The sequence below is a fragment of the Myotis daubentonii genome, chromosome 1 (genome assembly GCF_963259705.1).
Source record: "Myotis daubentonii chromosome 1, mMyoDau2.1, whole genome shotgun sequence".
NCBI lineage: Eukaryota > Metazoa > Chordata > Mammalia > Chiroptera > Vespertilionidae > Myotis > Myotis daubentonii.
In genome coordinates this window covers 185587489-185607883 of record NC_081840.1, presented here as the reverse complement: position 1 = coordinate 185607883, position 20395 = coordinate 185587489, and the positions used below count along the sequence as shown (strand labels likewise).

The following is a 20395-nucleotide window of genomic DNA, read 5'->3' as shown; positions in this document are numbered from 1 at the left end:
CGTACAGCGATACCCTTTTCATTGGCTAATCAGGGCTATATGCAAATTAACTGCCAACTAAGATTGGCAGTTAACTGCCAACAAGATGGCGGTTAATTTGCATATGTAGGCACAATGCAGGGAGGCGAAAGGGAAAGCAGGAAGAAGCCCCCTGCCACTGACAGTGATCGGAAACCCAGGGGGGAGCTAAGAACTGGGGGGCAGGGCAAAGGCGGCCCTGGGGCCACCTTTGCCCTGCCCCCCAGCCATGATCGGAGAATCAGGTGCCTTTTCCGCCCTGGCCAGTGATAGCAGGAAGTAGGGGTGGAGCCAGTGATGGGAGCTGGGCACGGTCGAAGCTGGCAGTCCCAGGAGCTAGGGGTCCCTTGCCTGGGCCTAAAGCGGAGCCCACGATCGCGGGGCTGCTGCAGCTGTGGGTCCCCGCTGCCGGGGCCGAACGCCTAGGCCAGAGGCATCAGGCCTGGGCTGGGGGCAGAACCAGTGATGGGGGGAAATGAGGGTCCCCTGACCAGGCCTGACGCCTCTGTCAGAGGCGTCAGGCCTGGGCAAGGGGCCGATCCTGCGATTGGAGGGTGATGGGGGTCAACGCCTGAGGGTTCCCAGTATGTGAGAGGGGGAAGGCTGGGCTGAGGGACACTCCCCCCCCCCCACACCCAGTGCACGAATTTCATGCACCGGGCCCCTAGTATTATATAACTGTTTTAAGTATTATTTGCCATTAATTTTTTAAATATTTTTTATTGATTTCAGAGAGGAAGGAAGAGGGAGAGAGAGATAGAAACATCAATGATGAGAGAGAATCATTGATTGGCTGCCTCTTGCACCCTCCACAGGGGATGGAGCCTGCACCTGGGCGTGTGCCCTTGACCAGAATCGAACCTAGGACCCTTCAGTCCACAGGCTGACGCTCTATCCCCGGAGCCAAACCAGCTAGGGCTCATTCATATTTTTAAAAAGAGGGAATTGGAGTTAAGAAGAGAAAAGCACACTGATGTGATGAAGTGTAGCAGAACCCATGGAGACATGTTTGCAACTCTGCCAGGGAAGAGGAATGAAACCAAGGAGAAATACACCAGGGTCTACCCTGCTGCTTTCTGGCCTTTGGGCAGAGGCGGGTGGGAGTGGGGAAGGCGCTGTCACGGATGGTTTCGAGCTCTCCCCTGCAGCTCAGTTGTAGCAGGAGTGGAGTTACTGAGGACAGAGCCCAAGTTACAGAACTATGTATAAAGTAGCTGCCGCAGGCATAAATGCTTTCTCTTTGTAATATAGATCAAAAAATTTTTTTAAATGTACCCCAAAGTTTCTCCTCTAATAACAGCTAACATTTATTGGCAGTTAGAACGTGCCAAGTTTTCCACATGTGTAATTCATTTAATCTTCCCAATAAAGCCAGGACAAAGCGGAGGCATAGAGGTGGCAAGTTAGACGGCAGAGTTACTTGGTTAGATGGCAGAGGGCAGATGAGAATCCAGCCTTTGGGGGCCATGGGCTAGCCCAGTGGTCGGCAAACCGTGGCTCGCGAGCCACATGCGACTCCTTGGCCCCTTGAGTGTGGCTCTTCCACAAAATACCACATGCGGGCGCGCATGTACAGTGCGATTGAAACTTCGTGGCCCATGCGCAGAAGTCGGTTTTCAGAAAGGAGATAGATGAAACAAGTATACGAGAGGAGTGTGGATGGGAGAGTTGGAAGGGGTCGACCTCAGAGAACGTACCTCAATCAGATTGAGGACGTTTTTAGCAAAGGCCAGCTTAGGAGTACCCTAATTAAGTTAATAACGATCTACCTACCTATATAGTTTAAGTTTAAAAAATTTGGCTCTCAAAAGAAATTTTAATCATTGTACTGTTGATATTTGGCTCTGTTGACTAATGAGTTTGCGGACAACTGATCTTACATATATTATATAACATTATCTAAATTATAATAAATTTAGCATGTCAAAAATTAAGTCAACAAGGGTGTTGACATTTTTGAAGGTGTTGAAAGTCTACAACACTAGAAATTCATTTTAACAGTAATAAAAAAAAAGTGGGAGTCAGTAAAGGGCAGATCTATTTTAGATTTTATCCCAGTGGCACATTATAAAAGAACCAAGAGGATTCTGTAAAGACACCTGCTTTTGCTGTCAGGATTGACTAACAGGTTGCATGCAAATTCCATCCCTGACCCCATGGAAGAGTACAAGTCACCCTGCAAGGTCTCATAGTATCTTTTGGTTTCCTTTATACTTAAACTGTCTTTAAGTATCTCTCAGGTGTTTTTCCTTGTGTGGATTTTGTAGGGTTGTGTTTTTTTTTTTTAAATAAAATTGGGATAACTTTCTAGAGTGCAAAGTTTAAACAGATTACATAAAATGCTTGGAATAATCCCTAACACGTAGCAAAAACTCAATAAATGTTTGTGGGTATTTTTATTTATATCATACAACATAAATTATTGCATATATTTTTGAGATCACTCATTCAATCTTTGACTCCCCATTACTAGAATATAAGCTTCCTAATAGCAGAGACAGTTAACCGTTGTGGCACGCTCACAGCTGCCCATGGCTATCAGCTCTCCTTTCCATCTGAGCACACAAGGAGATTGTGCTTTCTTGATTTCTCAAAGTTGAGCAAGGCCACTCACCTGCATTAGCCAATGAACTCTGAGTAGAAACTTCCAGGTGGAAGATTTAAATGTTGCACTGACTCTCCACTTCCCTTTTTCCCTATCTTGGTGAGTGTGGAAGCAGGTTTTGATCTGGGGGTAAAACCCTGATTCCTGACGTAGAGAACAGCTGCTCTGAGAAGACGTTGATGAGCTAGAAATAAACCGTTATTGCTTAAGCCTCTGAGACTTTAGGGTGTTTTATTATAGCAGGATAAACAAGCCTACCCTGACTATTACAACCTGTTACATTCCCACAGCCTAGCATAGAATCTGGTACCTAGTAGGTGATCAAATGTGTTTTCACTAAATTGATACATTAACAGAATTAATTATTAATAAAAGTAAAATATTTTAGTCCTGGCAAGTGTTGCTAAATGGTTAGAGCATTGGCCCAGGCACCAAAGGGTCATGGGTTTGGTTCCTGGTCAAGGGTTCATACCTGGGTTGCAGGTTCGATCCTGTCCACAGTCAAGCACATTTGGGAGGCAACCAATGGATGTCATATACATGTCTCTCTCTCTCTCTCTCTCTCTCTCTCTCTCTCTCGCTCTCTCTCTCCCCCTCCCCCCGCTCCTTCTCTCTCTCCCTACCCCTTCCTCCATCCCTTCCACTCTCTCTAAAAATCAATGGGAAAAAATATCCTCAGGTGAGGATTAACAAAAAATAAACTAAAAAGTAAATGATTTTGTTAAAGAAATTATTTCAACTCTATTTTGCATACAGTGAAAAACCTTGGACATTTTAACTGATTAGTATGTGGGCATCACCATCCTTTGGGTACCAAATAATCATCTTAGATATCAAGTCAGAATCACACATGCTTTGTACTCCATAGGGACTTCATTAAAATTTTGTTGAACTTCAACTGAATCATTTTTTCTGTGGTTTTGAAAGACCTTTATTTCTGTCATAGAGTCACTTAATACATGGCCCTAGTTAAAGGCACCAGCTCCTTATGGAGCAGCCCTGCAAAAATCCATCTGTGTGTGGCCCCTGACTCCATGACGACCACAACCCAGATGCAGAAATTCTTCATAATCACGTAGATTACATCAGAAGCCAGAAAGACCTCCGGTCAAAAGCATTCAGAGAACGTGTTTAACAAATTGAATTTGCAGTTTCTCTAGCCAGGAAGGAGGGAAGGGAGATGGGCACTGTTTGTGCTGATATATTTTACTTCTCATTCCAAAAAGAATCAATAAATTTACCAAAGCAAAAGAAAACCTCTGAGCCCAGTTTTTCTTTCTGGTTGTAGAAGCATGACAAGTTCTACAAGTGGTTGTCAGGTAGAGAAATGGACCCTGTCACAGATAAAGTAATGAGGCCCAAAAAGGGGGAAAGGTAAAACCTGAGGCTCCAGTATGCGAGAAAGAAGTCACAGAAAACAAAGCCATTCTCCAGCGCTACTAATGGTCCTGAACAAATCAATTCTTTTGGAAGGCTCATTAATTCCTGCAGCTTCCTAGCTCTAGTGACTAGGCGACCACCAGACTCATAGTCACATAGATATTAGGTGATGATCCACCATCTGGTCTGATAGAGGTGAGAGAAACAAGCCGGTCGAAATTAGTGGAGGATTAAGTGAAAGGTCAGCTTTGATCAGTGTTTACACACAACGCTTTGGGGGCTTTGAAGAAGGAGTAGAGTACAGGGGATCACCCAGTGTGCTTGGCAGGCATCTTACCTGTACCATTAGCTAGTTGTGAGACCTTGGACAAGTACTTAAGTCTCTCTGTGTTTCCATTTTCCTCCCCGCGAAAATGAAGCTATAACAGTGCTCACCTCAAAGCACTGCTATGAGAACTTGACTTGGTGAAAACCTGTGCAGCACCGTTGTCCATGCAGCACACACACAGGCAATGTCAGCCTTTGCTATTAGCGCCCTGGCGCATACAAACTGTGCAATTACGAGTCCAGCCCCTACCAGCTCTGCAACATTGAGCACATGACTTCTCTGTGCCTTGGTTTTCCCATACGTAAAATGGAATAATAATTATTATTATGTCATAGGGTTGTTAGAAGGAGTCATGGTACAACACCTAGTCTTACGTCTTGCTCAGTAACGCCATGATCAATGTTACCTGACATTAGTGCTATTTCTTCTAGTAAGAAGCTAAATCAAGCAGCAGACATTCTGGCTCAGGTACCAGGAGGTGCAGTGGGGTTGAATGTGTGCGAGGGTTTAATACACAGGCAGGAACCTTCGAAGAAAGGATGGAAAGAAATGTGTGTGCTCTTATAATGATGAGTTTGGCTCTTGGAGGTGAGGCCTAAAATGGCATAAGATCACCTGTTTAAAGACTGTAAGCTCTTGTAAAAACAAAACAACAACAGAAACCTGAGATAAATTCCTGAGGGCAGAGATCTGCTCACACTTCTTTGCATGCCTACTCCCCAACACAGAGCTAGACACTGAACATTCTCTGAACCCAGTCAGAACGCGGCTCTCCAGCCCTGACTGTCCAGCAGAGGCCGCCCTGGGCCGGGCTCCCGGGACGAAGCGCCGGGAGAGGGAAGGCCAGGGGGTGGCCTTGTGGTCGCCGCGGGCCCGGGTGGGAGGGGTTTGGCGCGGCGGGCGCGGCGGCGGAGGCGGCCCCAGGCTCCCGCGGCTGGGATGGAGCAGAAGCTCGCCGGCCACCGGAGGACACGCAGCTGACGGAGCGGAGCCGGAGCCGCGCCGCGTTCGCCTGGCTTCCCCGCCCGCCCGCCGCCGGTACCTCCCGGGCCTCTGGGCTCCCACCGCCAGCCCGCGGGGCAGAGGAGGAGCCGTCGGCGCCTGGGGCGCTCGATCAGTCCCGACAAACTCTCCCGCTGCCCGCGCCGGACTCGGCACCCAGCACCAGGAGACCATGATCTGCAAGACGCTCTTCGCTCTCTGCATCTTCACCGCAGGTACTTTGGGGCGCCGTGTTCCCGGGGGGCGGGCGGCTGGCGCCAGGGTAGGGGCTGAAGCCGGGAGACTGCGAAGTCAGTCCCCGCGTGCGCGGAGGGGGGCCCAGAGTAGTGGGAGCCTCGGAGGTTGTGCGAAGGGTTGTGCGCCCTGAGGCTTGGGGTGATGCGCGCCTTTGGGGATCCTGAACCCCGCCGGACCGAGGGGAGGGCTGGGTCCCTCCTGCCACAGCCCGCGGCGTCCGCACAAAGTCCGGCTGAGTTTGTAGAACAGGTGGCTGCGCGGCGCGTTCGAGTCGCGGGTGGGCAACACGGACTGCTCCCCGGGGCTTCTGGGCTCCGCCAGCACCGCCTGCCGGAGTCGGGCGCCCCTCTTCTCGGTGCGGTTGGACCCTGGGCGGGATGATCAACGGAAGAAGCGAGGGGCTGGGGAGCGGGAATGGGGGGAAAGTGGAAGTCCTCCGGGAAGGTGTTAGGCAGTGGCTGCGCGCCCCGCCAGGCTGGTCTGCGTTCGCGGAGACTTGGCGGTTCCTGGCCGTCCCTGCCTCGGGATGACGATGCGGCATCCGAGTCCCAGGGAAGCTGCCCCGACCGGGTTCAAGCTCGGGCTCACCAATGGGGTTTGCAGTTTTACCCAGTGGTCTGGAACCTCTAAAACTGCGTGGCGTGGCAGAAACTGTTAACTTAGCTAAAACTAGCATCCCCCCGTTTCATCCACTCTCCGCTGACATTCACGACAGAAACGAACTGCCTAGGACGGCTTCCCGCCAGCGCCTCTCAGGTCTTGAGATCAGGAGGCTGGAGAGGGAGGAGCGGGACTGAGCTGGACTCAGTGGGGGCCTGGGAGAGACGCAGAGTCTGGAGTTGGGATATCCGGTTTTTGCAGAAAATGCAGTCCAACAAGGGACACCGGAGTGGGGACAAGGCCAAGGCACGGGTGGAAACAGTAGCTTGAGTGCGCGGACTGGCATGTTTAGATAAGAATGTTGCAAAGTCACATGCACACGCCAGTTTGACTCCTGCTGGTAGTCCAGCTATAGTTTTCTTCCTGGATTGCTGTAATTGTGGACACAAGTCGCTACAGTCCCTTGAAAAGAAGCTAGGGTTTCCTGGCAGCTCTCAAAGGATAATGCGTTTTGGGGAAAAGTTTCCCGATGTGAGACTATAGCGTGCGTTTTTCCTCTACTTGCTGTGCGCCGGAGAAAATTCCCTTTTCCCTCTGGCATCTGAACAGTTAGCAGACGCGTCTGCAGACGGATCCGGACTGTGGCTGCGCAGCCCTGGGCCGGGCTGGGAGCGCCTGGAACCAGCAGGTGTAACCGCCATCCAGCCCCATGATTGCCCTTGTGGCAATATCCGGGATCCTCTGAGCAAGAGATGTTTACAAGTGACATGAAGGGTGCCTTCACTTTCTCTTACTAGAAATCCTTTCTTGAGGCTCCAGGGAGACTCAGAGAACCTTGAGTGAGACAGTAGAGCTAGTAGGTAGGTTTGTCTGCTAATTTTATTTCATGATATATATATATCTTCAGCACTGGCAGTTGGCAAAACCGGGATTAATCCTACTAGGCAGTGTATTGTGACATTTTCCCCGCCTAAGGAGCTCAAGATTTTTTTACTTAGCCTGTTTTAGAGTTCCACCCCGCTATTCCAGGGACAGGAATAATACCTTGTTCACTGCCAGAATGAGGAGGGTAGGGGTAGAGGGTGGCTCCGGGACCAGGGAGCCGCCTTATCTCCATCCCTGCACACTTGTGTGGCGGTCAGAGCCAAGCAGATTACAGGCTCCCTGTTCTGAGGCTCTCCTGGCCCGGAAGACAAAGTTATGCTTCTGTGTGTGTCTCCCCAAGAGAATGATGAAGCTTCCTTCCCTCCTGTGAGTTTGTACCTCTGAGGGAATCTCTGTAGGAGTCCGTGTGGTCTTAGAGCTACTTGAGGTTCTTTGCATCCCAAAGTATAGTGTTTACAGAAACTAAAAAAGCACTTTTTAAAGAATAAATAGGTATGTTGGTAAATGGCAGAGGGTTGAGGTTGAGGGTACTTGAAAGGAAAGCGGCATGCATGTTCCAGCTCTCAGGGGTTTCACCAGGCAGCGGCTTCTTTTCTGTTTTCTTCTCCCACCCTCCTGCAGCTTTAGAGGTTCAGGACAATTTCTGTAAAACTCTTCAGATGGTACTATCGTGAGCCGGGAATGGGGTTTGGCAGAGCACATTTTTAGCTTAATAAATCAATATATACTTAGCATTTCCTCCAACCTGCATAATGGACACTTGCAAATATGTGTGCATTGTCAACCCAACAAAGTAGATCTCCATATTTACTCACTTGTATTTTTAAAAGAAGGAAGACCCCTAACCGGTTTAGCTCAGTGGATAGAGCGTCGGCCTGCGGACTGAAGGGTCAGAGGTTCAATTCCAGTCAAGGGCATGTACCTTGGTCGTGGGCACATCCCCAGTAGCGGGTATGCAGGAGGCAGCTGATCGATGTTTCTCTCATCGATGTTTCTAACTCTCTATCCCTCTTCCTTCCTCTCTGTAAAAAATCAATAAAGTATATTTTTTAAAAAATAAAATAAATACAAAATAAAAGAAGGAAGAGAGAAACCATGGACTGTCTTCAGTTCTCTCAAAGTTAATTGTGGTAGAAAATTAGCTATCATGCAAGCCATTCCCCAACACCTCTAACGGCAGTGCAAGGCATACAGGAGTCCTGCCTTCAAACTGAAAGCCAGAACCGGCGAGGTTTGGCAGCAGAACCTGGAGTGAGGGAGGATAGCTGCCACAGAAGCTTCCATCTCCATCCCTCCCCCTCTCCCCTCTGGATTCTCTTTCTTCATTATCACCACCATCACTGCCACCCTTCTGTGTTCTATGTCCCAATTTGTTTTTAAAAACTTCCTCACTGAGATATTCTGGGACTTTCAAAAGGCCTTTCCCAAACACTCAAGAAGGACAAAGGGGAAAGAAGCATAAGTAAGAGAGACACAAATCCAGGGGGATCCAACCTTACCTGCCCTGGGCCTGCCCTCCCTACCCCTCGTCTCCCTGCATTCTGACTCACCACACAGGCCCACTTACTGGCTCCTGGGTGGTCAAGCCCAGGAGCTAGATTCCAGTCTGCCACCCAGCTAAAGATCCTATTTGTGTTTTGGGCCTATCATAGCTCGCCTCCAAGTGACTAACAGCTAGAATGTCCTCCTCCCTTAAGGACAACCCCACCCTACGCATTTATGGCTCTGTTCTTACCACATATGTCAGGACCTTGTCATAAGCATATTGAAGCCTTATCATAAATCTTATCACAAACATGTTAAAAGTAAACAAAAAAAATATGTACATACATTTATAGGAATAGCAAGGTTGCCTGTGGTTGGGTGGAGTGAGGGTGAAGGGTTGCTTGCGTTCCTTACTTCCTGCTCCCCTGAAGTCTGTGTCACAGTTCAGGAAGTGACACCTTCACCTGAGAAGGTGGAAGCTCTTCCTTGTTACCTGATACATTTACTGAGGCAGAGTTGCAAAGTGATAAGCACAGAGATCCTGCCGCTAGATTGTCTAGGCACAAAGCCAAGTTTTACTGCTTACTAATTGTGTAATTTAGGGCAAGTAACTTAACCCCTTGAGTTTTCTTATCTACAAAATTGGGGGATTAAACCTCACAAGGTTGTATAAAGTGTTAAATGACTGAAGATACCTACAGTACCCAGGACATAGTAAGCACTCAATAAATGCTAGTTATTGTTGTTGGTATTAGTCCTATTAATAAAATTTACTGTATTTGCCACGGATTAGGTCATCCTCTCCAAAAGCAGAGTTTATTATGTTTACTCTTGGACAATGTAAATCAAAGATCTCAACTAATATTCCAGCACAGTGCCAGCTGTTCTGGCAAACCCTAATGTGCAAATTAAGAAAAGATTCAGCTCAGCCTACTAACTGCCTAATTTGAAAAGGTTAATAACATGCCAGCTCCAATTTAGCACAACAGTCTCAAAAATGCTCGGTAGAAGTCTCACCAAGGACTTTATTTTTCCATAGTCTTTTGCAAACTGGTGTGTTTCAAAAGCCCAACTCAGCTAAACCTTAAGGTCAGGTTCCCAGAGATGCAGATTTGGGATAATCCCATCAAACAACTTAGAAAAAGACAGCTCATGGAATCTGAATGATCCAGAATGGCTCTCTACAGTACCCAAATCATATTGGCCAGATCGCTACTTTGGCACATTTTGACCTGATCTAATTATACTTGTGTTTATATACTGTATATACTAGAGGCCCAGTGCACGAAATCGTGCACAGGTAGGGTCCCTAGGCCTGGGTGGCGATCAGGGGCCTTCCTTCCCCTCACTGCTGGCTGCTGGCTGGAGCCTTCCTTCATTCCACGCTGCCCCCTGGTGGTCAGCACACATCATAGTGAGCTGTTGAACTCCCGGTCAGTTGAACTCCTGAGAGGACAATTTGCATATTAACTTTTTATTATATTAGCCTGGTATTTTCATAGTTTGAGCAGGCTTTTATAGCATCCACTGGAGAGAGACATTTAAATAGAGACATTTAAAAAATATTTTCAAGAGGGATTGGCTGTCTTAATACCCAAATGAAAGGAATCCTGGCATCTACAACAATTTGCTTTTTTTTGGAACTATCTGTCACTGACATTGGATGTGTTAGTTTAGGAACCACATATTTTCTTTGCTAATAAGAGATTGAATGAAATGAAAGAGTTGCTTGGAAAAATTGATGTTTCATTTAGAAGACAGAGGCAGTTCTTAAAAGAGGTAGGCTGAGCACATGTGCCTGATGCAATGACTACTTTTTACTTGAAAATGCAGGGCTAATAGGTTATCATCCAGTTAATGTGCAAGCAGGGTGACTATAAACTAAGAAGATTTGTGTATGTAGTTCACGGCATTCCTTTTTTTAGTCACTGCTTAAATTAAAGTGACGAGGATTGACATAACATCAGATTTTCTAATCTGTGGATCTTTAAATGTTCATTATCTTTTACAACAGCATAGCTTCTTTCTTTTACCTGTTTAATGTCATTTATAAACCTTGAGACCTTTGCCATTTTATAAGTAATAGAAATCACGAGAACAAAATAGACAATTCCATAATACATGACAATTATATAATGTTTTTCTTTGGTTCAGGATGGTATAATGTAGATGGAAAATAAGCTGTTCTAATTTTACTTTGACTAGTGTTGCCAGATTTAGCAAATGAAAACACAGGTTTGCCCGATACAATTTGAATTTTCAAATAAATGGTGAATTCTAAGTATATCCCTCCCACACAATACTTGGGACATGCTTAAACTAAGTAATTCTTCCTAGTTTACATCACATTTAACTGGGCATCCTGTGACTCATCGAGAAACCCTACCTTGGCCTTTTCACCTGCAGTTCATCTATGCAGTGGGTTTGACATTACGATGAGCTTTATTTTGAACACGACCTCACCCTGCTCTATTTCACTGGTAACAATCTGTTCATGGGAAGACATGGGGATTTCATAGCAGCTCTCTCTTAAAGAGAAGCTACAAGGATTAGGATTCAGAGGCAGCTCTCCAATGAAATATTTGGAATCTGACTATATATCCAGTAATAGTGCATTATTGTGTATTTCTGGTCAATTGGTGGGATTTCTGTGCCTCCCTGAAGCTACATGACTGGGCCCTCTTGTAACCATTCCTCTTTACAAAACTATATTTTAAAGGGTGGTAGTGTTCATGCATGGGAGGTGGAAGTAGAAGCCTTCTAGAATCCAGCTGGCAGCTGATTACAAAAGAAAGTTATAGAAGAGCTTTGGATTTCAATGATCTCTTCTGTGCCAGGATCTTATACATCTCACAAATATTAATTAGATAAGGTTTACATGATTCCTGCGGGAAAGGGCTACTGGTATCACTTGTGACTATATAAAGCCTGAAGCAGCATATTAGACAGAATTTCAAGGCAGATAAAAATTATTTAAGCTATCGGATTGTGGCAGAAATTTGTACCTTTCATACCCAAGGCAAAGTCTGTAAGTAGGTAACTGTTAAGTGGGAAAAAATTGTGGGAACTTACCAGGTGTCATATTTAGAAAATATGTATACTCAGTACCAAATAAGATGAATGGTAGAATACAACTTTGATGATAATATCTTCCACTTACTGCCCAAATTCTGATATCTGATTTTCTTTTCCATTTGTGAGGAAATAAGGATATGGGAGCTTTAGTGCAGGTGTTGAACATGAAAAGGATTAAGGAAGAGAAGGTTTTACTTACTTCTTTGTTTGATTTTTATATTTATGGCCATGGTTATAAAATTCCAGCTATCATTCCAACTTCCCATTAGTTAAAACATATATTTTCTTATATTGGGTTATTAAAATACTAGAAGCCCATTGCATGAAGATTCACGTAATAGGCCTTCCTTCCCCTGGCTGCTGGCACTGATTTTCCTCCAGCACCCAGAACCCAGGCCTTTGGTCTAGCCACAGCGGAGAAGCCAAGCTTCTAGTCTAGGCTTCTCCCCTCCGGCTGCAGGGAGGCTTGGCTTCTCCACTACAGCTGCAATGAGAAGCCAAGCCTCTTCAGTCTTCAGCCTTCAGTCTTCAGTCTTCACTCCAGCCAGAGCCTTCAGTCTTCGCTCCGTGCCTGCATATGCAAATTAACTGCCATCTTTGTGAGGTTAATTTGCATAGTCACTCTGATTGGCTGGTGGGCATAGCGGAGTGACACCAATTTGCATGTTTCTCTTTTATTAGTGTAGATATCTTCTTTTAATGATGATATTCTTGCCAGCTTTATGTAGTCCAGAAGCATAACCTCATTACTGGCAGAATTGATTCACCCACTGCTGTACCCATGATGGATTGTGACTGGTGCTGCCTGCTCCTTATGAAACCTTTTCAGTTTCTGTTGGAAAAGCTTTTGTGATCCCACAGATAGACGGCAGAATAATACCATTATACTAGCAGTGAACTTACTTTTATTTTATTGCTAAACACTTTATACTATATGATTCTTGCTTTGTACTGTGATTCAGATCCTTTAGGAAGAACAATAACAATTATCTATACTAATAAAAGGGTAATATGCTAATTAGACTGGATAGACCGGATGTCTTCCGGACCTCATTCCAGGTGTCCTTCTTGACAAAGCCGGGGACATGGCCAGCCTGCAAACCACCCGCAGCCCCTCACCCAGACCGGCCCTGCCCCCAGCAGGGACCCCCCCACCCCAATCTGGGGCCCCCTACAGGGCAGGCCAGCTGGCCCCCACCTGTGCACCAGGCCTCTATCCTATATAATAAAAGGGTAATATGCAAATTGACCCTAACAGCAGAACGTCCAGAATGACCACTGGACTAGTCACTATGAGGTGCACTGACCACCTCTTGGTCCCTTTCCCTGGCCAGCAGACTTCAATTGCCTGATGGCCACCCATGGCAGGGGCAGGGCCAGTGAGTGGGCAGGAATAGCTGACCTCTCATTCCCTCCCCCGGCCATCAGATACCCATCACCCAATGGCGAAGGGGGAACCAGGGGTGGGTGGTGGTGGAAGGAGAGGCTGGCTACAGGCAGCAGGGGAAGATGGCCCTGATCGCAGGCCAGGCCTAGGGACTGTATCTGCACATGAATTTTGTGCATTGGGCCTCTAGTTATGAGGATAAAAGGATGCTCTTCTATTCACAAGGCATTGGTAGTCTCTTTGTATTTAGGGAAATGTCTAAGACTTCAGTCATTCAATTGAGTCATGTGTCATATTATGAAAGGACATCAATAGGTCTCCCAATTACAACATGAGGGGGTCCCAATGCCCATTTATTCAACAGAGAGTCCTAAAGAAATCTGGTGGACTGAACACTTCTCTTGGCCTGGGAAAAGAGTCAAGTTATTGGTGGATCACACCCTCTGCCAGTCATGGCAGTTCTTGCTGTTGATGGATCTGCTGAGTGAGAGGCAAGATTAAGATGGATATGGCCATCATCCAACCAATGGGAAACACTGGATGTTTTGTCTTAAAAATTATAATTGTTGATAGAGGTGGCATTCACAAGGAGAAATCCCTGGAATTCTCCTTTTTGAAGAACTGTTCAGGCAGATCTGAGCAGAAGAAAGGATTATCAATTTTTGAGGCTAAATGATCATTCATCATTTACATTCTAGGAGATGTTGGTGGGGAAGGAAGTTCCAAATTACATATGGAATCTGTCAGTAGAAAGGGGCTGAGGCTATTTTAGAAATTCTGCATAGGATGCGGGGGATAGGCTGGAGGTTGTCTGTTGTATGAGATGGGAAGAATATATCAGAATGGGAGATGATAACTAGAAATCATTTGGGGCTACTAAAAACCAAACAACTCCCTTAATGATGATGATGATTATGATGGGAATGAAAAATTCACGAAGTTTCATTTTTAGGGGGCAGGATAAGAGATTCCTCCTCAAATGTATATGAATATAAATCCTATTTTAGTATACTGTTTTAGTTTTGCGAAAGGTTACAAATGGAGCCTTTTAGATTAAACAATGTGGTGGCCCTTAATGGCTGGTATTTAAGTACATCAGCACTGTGAAAGGGGGCAAAGAGTGAGACAATGCCCCGAGATATCAAGAGGAATTCTCCTTCAAGGTTGGATCCATTAAAAAAGGCAGAATGTCCTGGGGTTACTCACTCCCAGGCAGCCTTCCTAGAACTGCACTTCAAAAAGAGTCCTATTTAGAGTATATTCTCCTTTAAATGCTTACAGGAAGAGAATACAGTCCTGATATTTATCAGGTGAGGATGGGATTTGTGTTACTTCATATGAGAAGCAACATGGTGCAGTAGAAGGGGCTTTAGAGAAAGACAGGCTGCCATGGAATGCCAACGCAAGGATCTTAGTTTCTTCCCCTTTAGGGTGATAATATATGGGGTAAACATTCAACAAATGTTATTGAGCAGGTGTACCAATAGATATGTTTATTTTACTTTTCTTCATTCACTTGTCTGCCCCCAACTAATAGACTTTAAGGTGCATGAGAGCAGAATTTCAGCTATTTTGTCCCTGCGTTTGTCCTAGGCAGGTAGAACAGAGCAAGACACATAATGAGTGCTTAGCAAATATTAATTATTTTTTCATTGAGAACCTACATGTGCTAAACACTGTCCAAGGCTCTAGAGATACAACAATGAATAAAATAGGCAAAACTAGACCCTCAGAGACTTACATTCTTTGAGGTTGACTAGTTTTGATTTGGTGAGAAGAAAATCAGAAGTTGAATATCTAATCACTATCTCAAGCTCAACATGTCCAAATCTGAACTCCTGGATTTCCCTCCCTCAATAGGCTCCCCTTAAACCCTCCCCATCTCAATTAATGGCAACTCCAACTTTCTAGTTGGTCAGGCTGAAAATCACAAGTCATCGTTGAGCCTCTTTCTCTGAACACCCCTTATCCAAACCCTCAGGAAAATGTTTATTTTTACTTTCAAAATATATACAACATTCAAACACTTTTTGCCACTGCCATTGCTCCTACTCTGGTGTGAACCACCCACATATTTCTCCTGGAGTAATGCAATGGCCTCCGCTCAGGTCCACCAGCTTCTACTCTTTCCCTCCTAAGGTCTGTCCTCTCCATAGCAACAGTTGATCTAATGGAAATGTATCAGATGATGTCATTACTCTGTTCACAGTTGTGCAATAGCTCCCATTGTACTCGGAGTAAAATTCCAAGTCCTTAGAATGACCATCAAGACCTGCTCCAGCTGCTGCCCCATCCATTCTTGGACCTGGTCATCTATTTTTCCTTTGCTCACCCTGTACCAGCCATACTGGCTTCCTTATAGCATGCAGTGGCTCCTTCCAGTGTCTGGAGCATACTTTCCCCAGATATCCACAGTGCTAATTCCCTCACCTGCCTCAAACCATTGTTCAAATGCCACCTTCCCAATGGGACATACCCTGAACAACCTTTAAAAATTGCATTGTTTCACCTGTGAATACCATATTCCCAGTGTCCCTTATCTGTCTCGTCTTTACTTTTTCTTTAATGTGAAACCCTCTCCATCCCTTCACTCCTCCCCCCGCCCCACCCTGCCCAGAGATGTTGTCTCTTGTTTACTGTGGTGTCCCCAGTGCTAAATACTCTGGCACTCAAGGGGTGCCAGAAGTCTTTGTTGAATGAATAAAATACATTTTTGTGGGCTGGCAAAATGAAAACTTAATCCAAAATTTTCCTTAGATCACCCAAAAATGAGACATTGGCAAAACTTGCTTACTATCAGGTGCTTCTGTCTAGTGTCTCCAAATAGCTTTTTTGAAAAATGAGCCAAGGCATTCAGTTTTCATTGAGGGTTACAAAAAATAAACTTTAAAAATCAGCATTTTTGGGGGTAGCTGTGCACATGCAGAACACTTCTGTTTAAAATGTATGCCTTTTTTTTTTTTTTTTTTTTGCCACAGCCATCACTGCAAAATAGCTGCAACTTCTGAAACTCTCTGGCCAATTAAGAAAATGTTGCCTTTGAGCTCAGCTAGAGGAGATAAAGAGACCTCCACTATTTGAACATTTCTGAGCATTTTCAGAGTAACTGAAAATAGCCTGGCAATGAAAGCGATCTGAGTCTGAGGGAATCAGCTCCGGCAATTTCCCAGTCATGTCTGAGCAACTTAAGTGAAGTTGGATGCTGAGTGTTGAGAGTGCCAGTCAGTCACTAGTGAGCAGAAGAATAGACTGGAGTTTTCTCGACCCTCCAGACGTTGTGTTTTGCTCTCATTGGTGATTCTGAAATAGGAATTGTGTTTTAGTCCAAGCAATAAATAGAAGTGAAGTCCTGACTAAAATCAAATCTGGACCCTGTGAGCACCGGTCTGCAGGACTGACACCCCTTGATGTAACTGCTGTTAAAATCGCTCAGCCTCATCATCCCACAAATACTCATGGTACTTTCTAGCTTAAATAGGAACATTTCATTATTTAGCAACTGCCAAAAAAGAACATGAGCTTTAAATTTTATATATATTAAAAATATAACAATATATTCATCTTGAAGCCTTAGGGATAGTGGTAAAATTTCAGATTATATCAACTTGAAGATCAACCTATAAACAAACCAAAAAAATGGAAAAGATGATACTTCATATTAAAAGCATGGACCTCACTTGTTCATTGAGGTCCGCTTGTCCATTCAGTTTTCTTCAAGTGGGAAGGCACTTGGCCATCTTGAAATGCAGCAGCATTGACTGTAAGCATTTCAGTCCTTTCTTAAAGGTGAGTAACCCTGACCTTGAGCTGGAGGACAGGCAGGGACATGTCTCTGGTGTTGTGGATGACACTGGAGGACAGGTGACCATTCCCCCACCTCTCCTCCAGGGGATGATACCATCTTCTCTGCTTAAAATGAAAAGCAGGGCCTAGGTTCTCAGTAGAAGGAAAAGGAAGATGCATTAAAAAGAGAAGGCTTGGGATACCTCAAATCTCAAAGGCAAGTGTGGCTGATGAAGGAGAAAATATTATCACATTACCAAGAACAGAGTTTTAGTTTGGGGGTTGTCTGAAAAATGGGAGGTGTGATTTTTGAGATTCATAAATTTACAGCCAATTTTTTGTTAAAAACAAAATAAATGTCACCAAGTGACAGTTGCCTCTTGTTTAAAACAGTTTTTAAAAGCTGCACTCAAGCACTGATCTAAAAAATTTTTTTTTTACTCTGGAAACTATAAACATACACAGAGATTTAAAATATATATATATATATATATATATATATATATATATATATATATATATATATGGTACAAACCTGACTTAGAATCTTATTTGTTTGTTTTAGTTAAGAACTTTTACAAATATTAATACATTGGAAACAATGTAAATGTCTAACTATATAGTGCTAATCAGATAAACTAGAATGCATTCAATGTTTATTCCATGGGGAAACAATAAGCAACTGCTTAAAATAATGAAGTGGTTCATTTATGTACTGACAGGTAAAAAGGGTTACAATATATTGAACTAATTTTGTAACCTAATATTTCACAATATATTGAAAAAGTAAGCTAAGGAATAAAATGTACATTGTGATGAAATATTTAAAACATCATGTTTATGTGAGAAAATGGTTAAGAAGGAGGGTACAGTGGTTTTCTTTGGGTTTCACTTTTAAAAATAGTTTGTATTGTCTTCATAATTAAAAAATAAATGTATTATCAATATTTTAAATCCTCTTTATCAATAGTTAATGTGGCCACATAACTGCTAGATGGCTATATCTATCTTCAAAATCTTGATTCAAAAATCCTTCTGACAGGGCCCTCAAAAATAAGATCTTAGAAAAGCAAATAATCTCAGAAAGGTTTACAGGATATCACTGACATGATGGGCAAGGAAGGTTCTGGGAAGAAATTGACTTAAAGTAATATTGTATTTTCTAAAGCCAGAATGTTGCATAGATCATTGATCAGGACAACCATCTTAGTATTTTAAGAGGCTCTGAGCTAACTGATTAGTATTTAATGTTCTTTGTTAGTTTTTAATATCTTCAACATTTTCACTTATGGGAGCAATTTTAAATGAAAACATTATTCTAAGCTTTTCTGGAAGGAAATTTGTCAACTTAAATATCAAATAAGAAAAACAGCCCTCAGAAGAATAGCTGATTTGTTTTTCTTCGGGCAACATTAAATTCGTTATATCATCTTTTTAATAAAATAATCAATAAGATGTGGTTTAGGCAAACGCTGGGGGATCCATTAGTAATACTCCATGGCATCATCAGAGGACAATGAAAGTGTGACGAGCGAGAGGGCTGGAGCAGACGGAACTAGAAGAGGCTTTGTAATCTGGACCAACTCCTTCATATGACAGATAAAAATTAGACATGTTAGAGAAAGCGGGGAGGATTCAACATTTTAAATTTTTAGTTGTACTAGGTATCACATGTTATACTATGTTCAGGTCAGCTAGTCTTGAAGTAATGAGCTGTAGATCACAGGTTGGTGTGAGAAAGTTAGGCTTCGAATCCAGATCTGTTATCTTTTACCCACCTCAGCCCCTACAACCTGAACTGCCAAATCAGCTAATAAATCCTTTTGTGTAAATTTAATCCCTAGAATTTCTCCAAACTCTGATCTTCTTCCCCATCCCACAGATGCTCTCTGATTAAGAATCTTATCATCCGTTCCTAGACTGTTACAGTAACTCTTAGTCACTGGTCACCCTTTTCTTCTCAGTCTCTTGCCACTCTGTTGAGGCCAAATTGCCTGTTCCCCTCCCAAGCAGTCACAGACCAAGATTTGCTTCAGAGTTTCCCTGTGCTTGGATTGTGGTTGCTAAGTTCCATTCCCACTAAAAGAAAGGAAGCTTCCTTAGAGAAGTCGATAATTTTGTGTTGGGCTAAGAAATGTACATGATGAGTCTGGAATATCTTATTATACCAGATATCAATGATGTTATTAAAGACCACCAGGCTCCTATCACAAAAACTCAAAACCACTTAATAAGGATCCCATGGACAAAAATGGAACAATTTGAGCATCAATGAGGATAATTGCAGTATTGAATCACATAGTCTAAACTCATGAGTTCATATTGTTACCAGAAACAAAACAATGATAACACAAAACTTCATTGATCTCCATTGGCTCCATTGGAAGATGCTAATAAACCAACACTTTATCTTGAAAAATAATAGAAAAATAGAAAGAATTAAGTATTACTGATTGATTAGTTGATCTTATTTTGCCTTTATGAGGTATACCACAAGGTGATCAATTATTAAATGACTAGAGTCCCGGTGCACAAATTCGTGCACCAGTGGGGTCCCTCAGCTTGGCCTATGGGATTAGATCGAGCCAAAACCGGCTCTTTGACATCCCCCAAGGGGTCCTGGATTGTGAGAGGGCTCAGGCCAGGCCAAGGGACCCCACAGGTGCATGATCAGGGCTGGGGAGGGAATTGGGAGGTTGGCCAGCCAGGGAGGGACCGCGGGAGGGCTCTAGGGCGTGTCTGGCCCTTTTCACTCAGTCCTTATCTGCAAGACCACAGCAGCAAGCTCACCTACCAGTGGGAGTGTCTTCCCCCTGGTGGTCTGTGCATGTCATAGCAAGCAGTTGAGTGGCCTTAGCATATCGTTAGGATATTATGCTTTGATTGGTTGAACAGCCAACTGGACACTTAGCATATTAGGCTTTTATTATGTAGGATGGGATGGCCAAGTCTCTATACAAGTATTCCAGAGAATAAATGAAGATGGCACAGTGGAAATAAAATATCACCATATTTCATGACCTAATGAGGTGGTAGATCTTGGCACTAACTATCAGTGGCTGTCAACATCATGAAGTATGAAACAACCAATTCCCTATAAAAAAGTGTTGCCACATTGAAAGGAAACTACATCTGATCAAGCCTCCACATCCAACAATCTAGTGATAGGGAGCACAGAGGACCAAGGAAAATGTTAACTAACACCACAGGAATAAAGTCAGCACACTCCAGACTATAGAAAACTCTACAGGATAAACAGTGTGGTTTCTGCAACAAATAAACTACAAGGAAAAAAAAGAGCAAGAATGAGAGAAAGATTAGGGGTAGCATGGGGAAGGACAAATAGATTAAAAAGACTAAGAGGCATAGCAATTGTGGACTTTTATGGATCCTGAATCAAACATGAACTGTAAACATAAGTGGTGGCATTTATGAGATAGTTGTGAAGTTAATCATTGGCTAGATACTTGATTATATTAAGACATTGTTTTCAGCATGATAATGATGTAGCCCTTATGCTTTCAACTGAAGTCCTTATTTTTTAGAAATACATATGTTTATATTTAGATAAGAAATGCTATGATGCCTAGGATTTGCTTCAAAATAATGT

At 43.8% G+C, this 20395-nt stretch overlaps 1 protein-coding gene across 2 annotated transcripts in view; it reads left to right on the top strand.

Moving 5' to 3' along the window:
• The first annotated feature begins 5239 nt into the window (after positions 1–5239).
• The window catches only part of PARM1 (prostate androgen-regulated mucin-like protein 1), a 102921-nt gene continuing 87765 nt past the window's right edge, over positions 5240–20395 (top strand). Inside the window, exon 1 of one of the 2 annotated variants that reach the window (XM_059668497.1) lies at positions 5240–5548. In XM_059668497.1, the coding sequence (XP_059524480.1) occupies positions 5506–5548 (43 nt within the window). In that variant the 5' untranslated portion in view covers positions 5240–5505. The remainder of the gene's footprint in view (positions 5549–20395) is intronic. The other variant, XM_059668490.1, reaches the window with a different exon arrangement.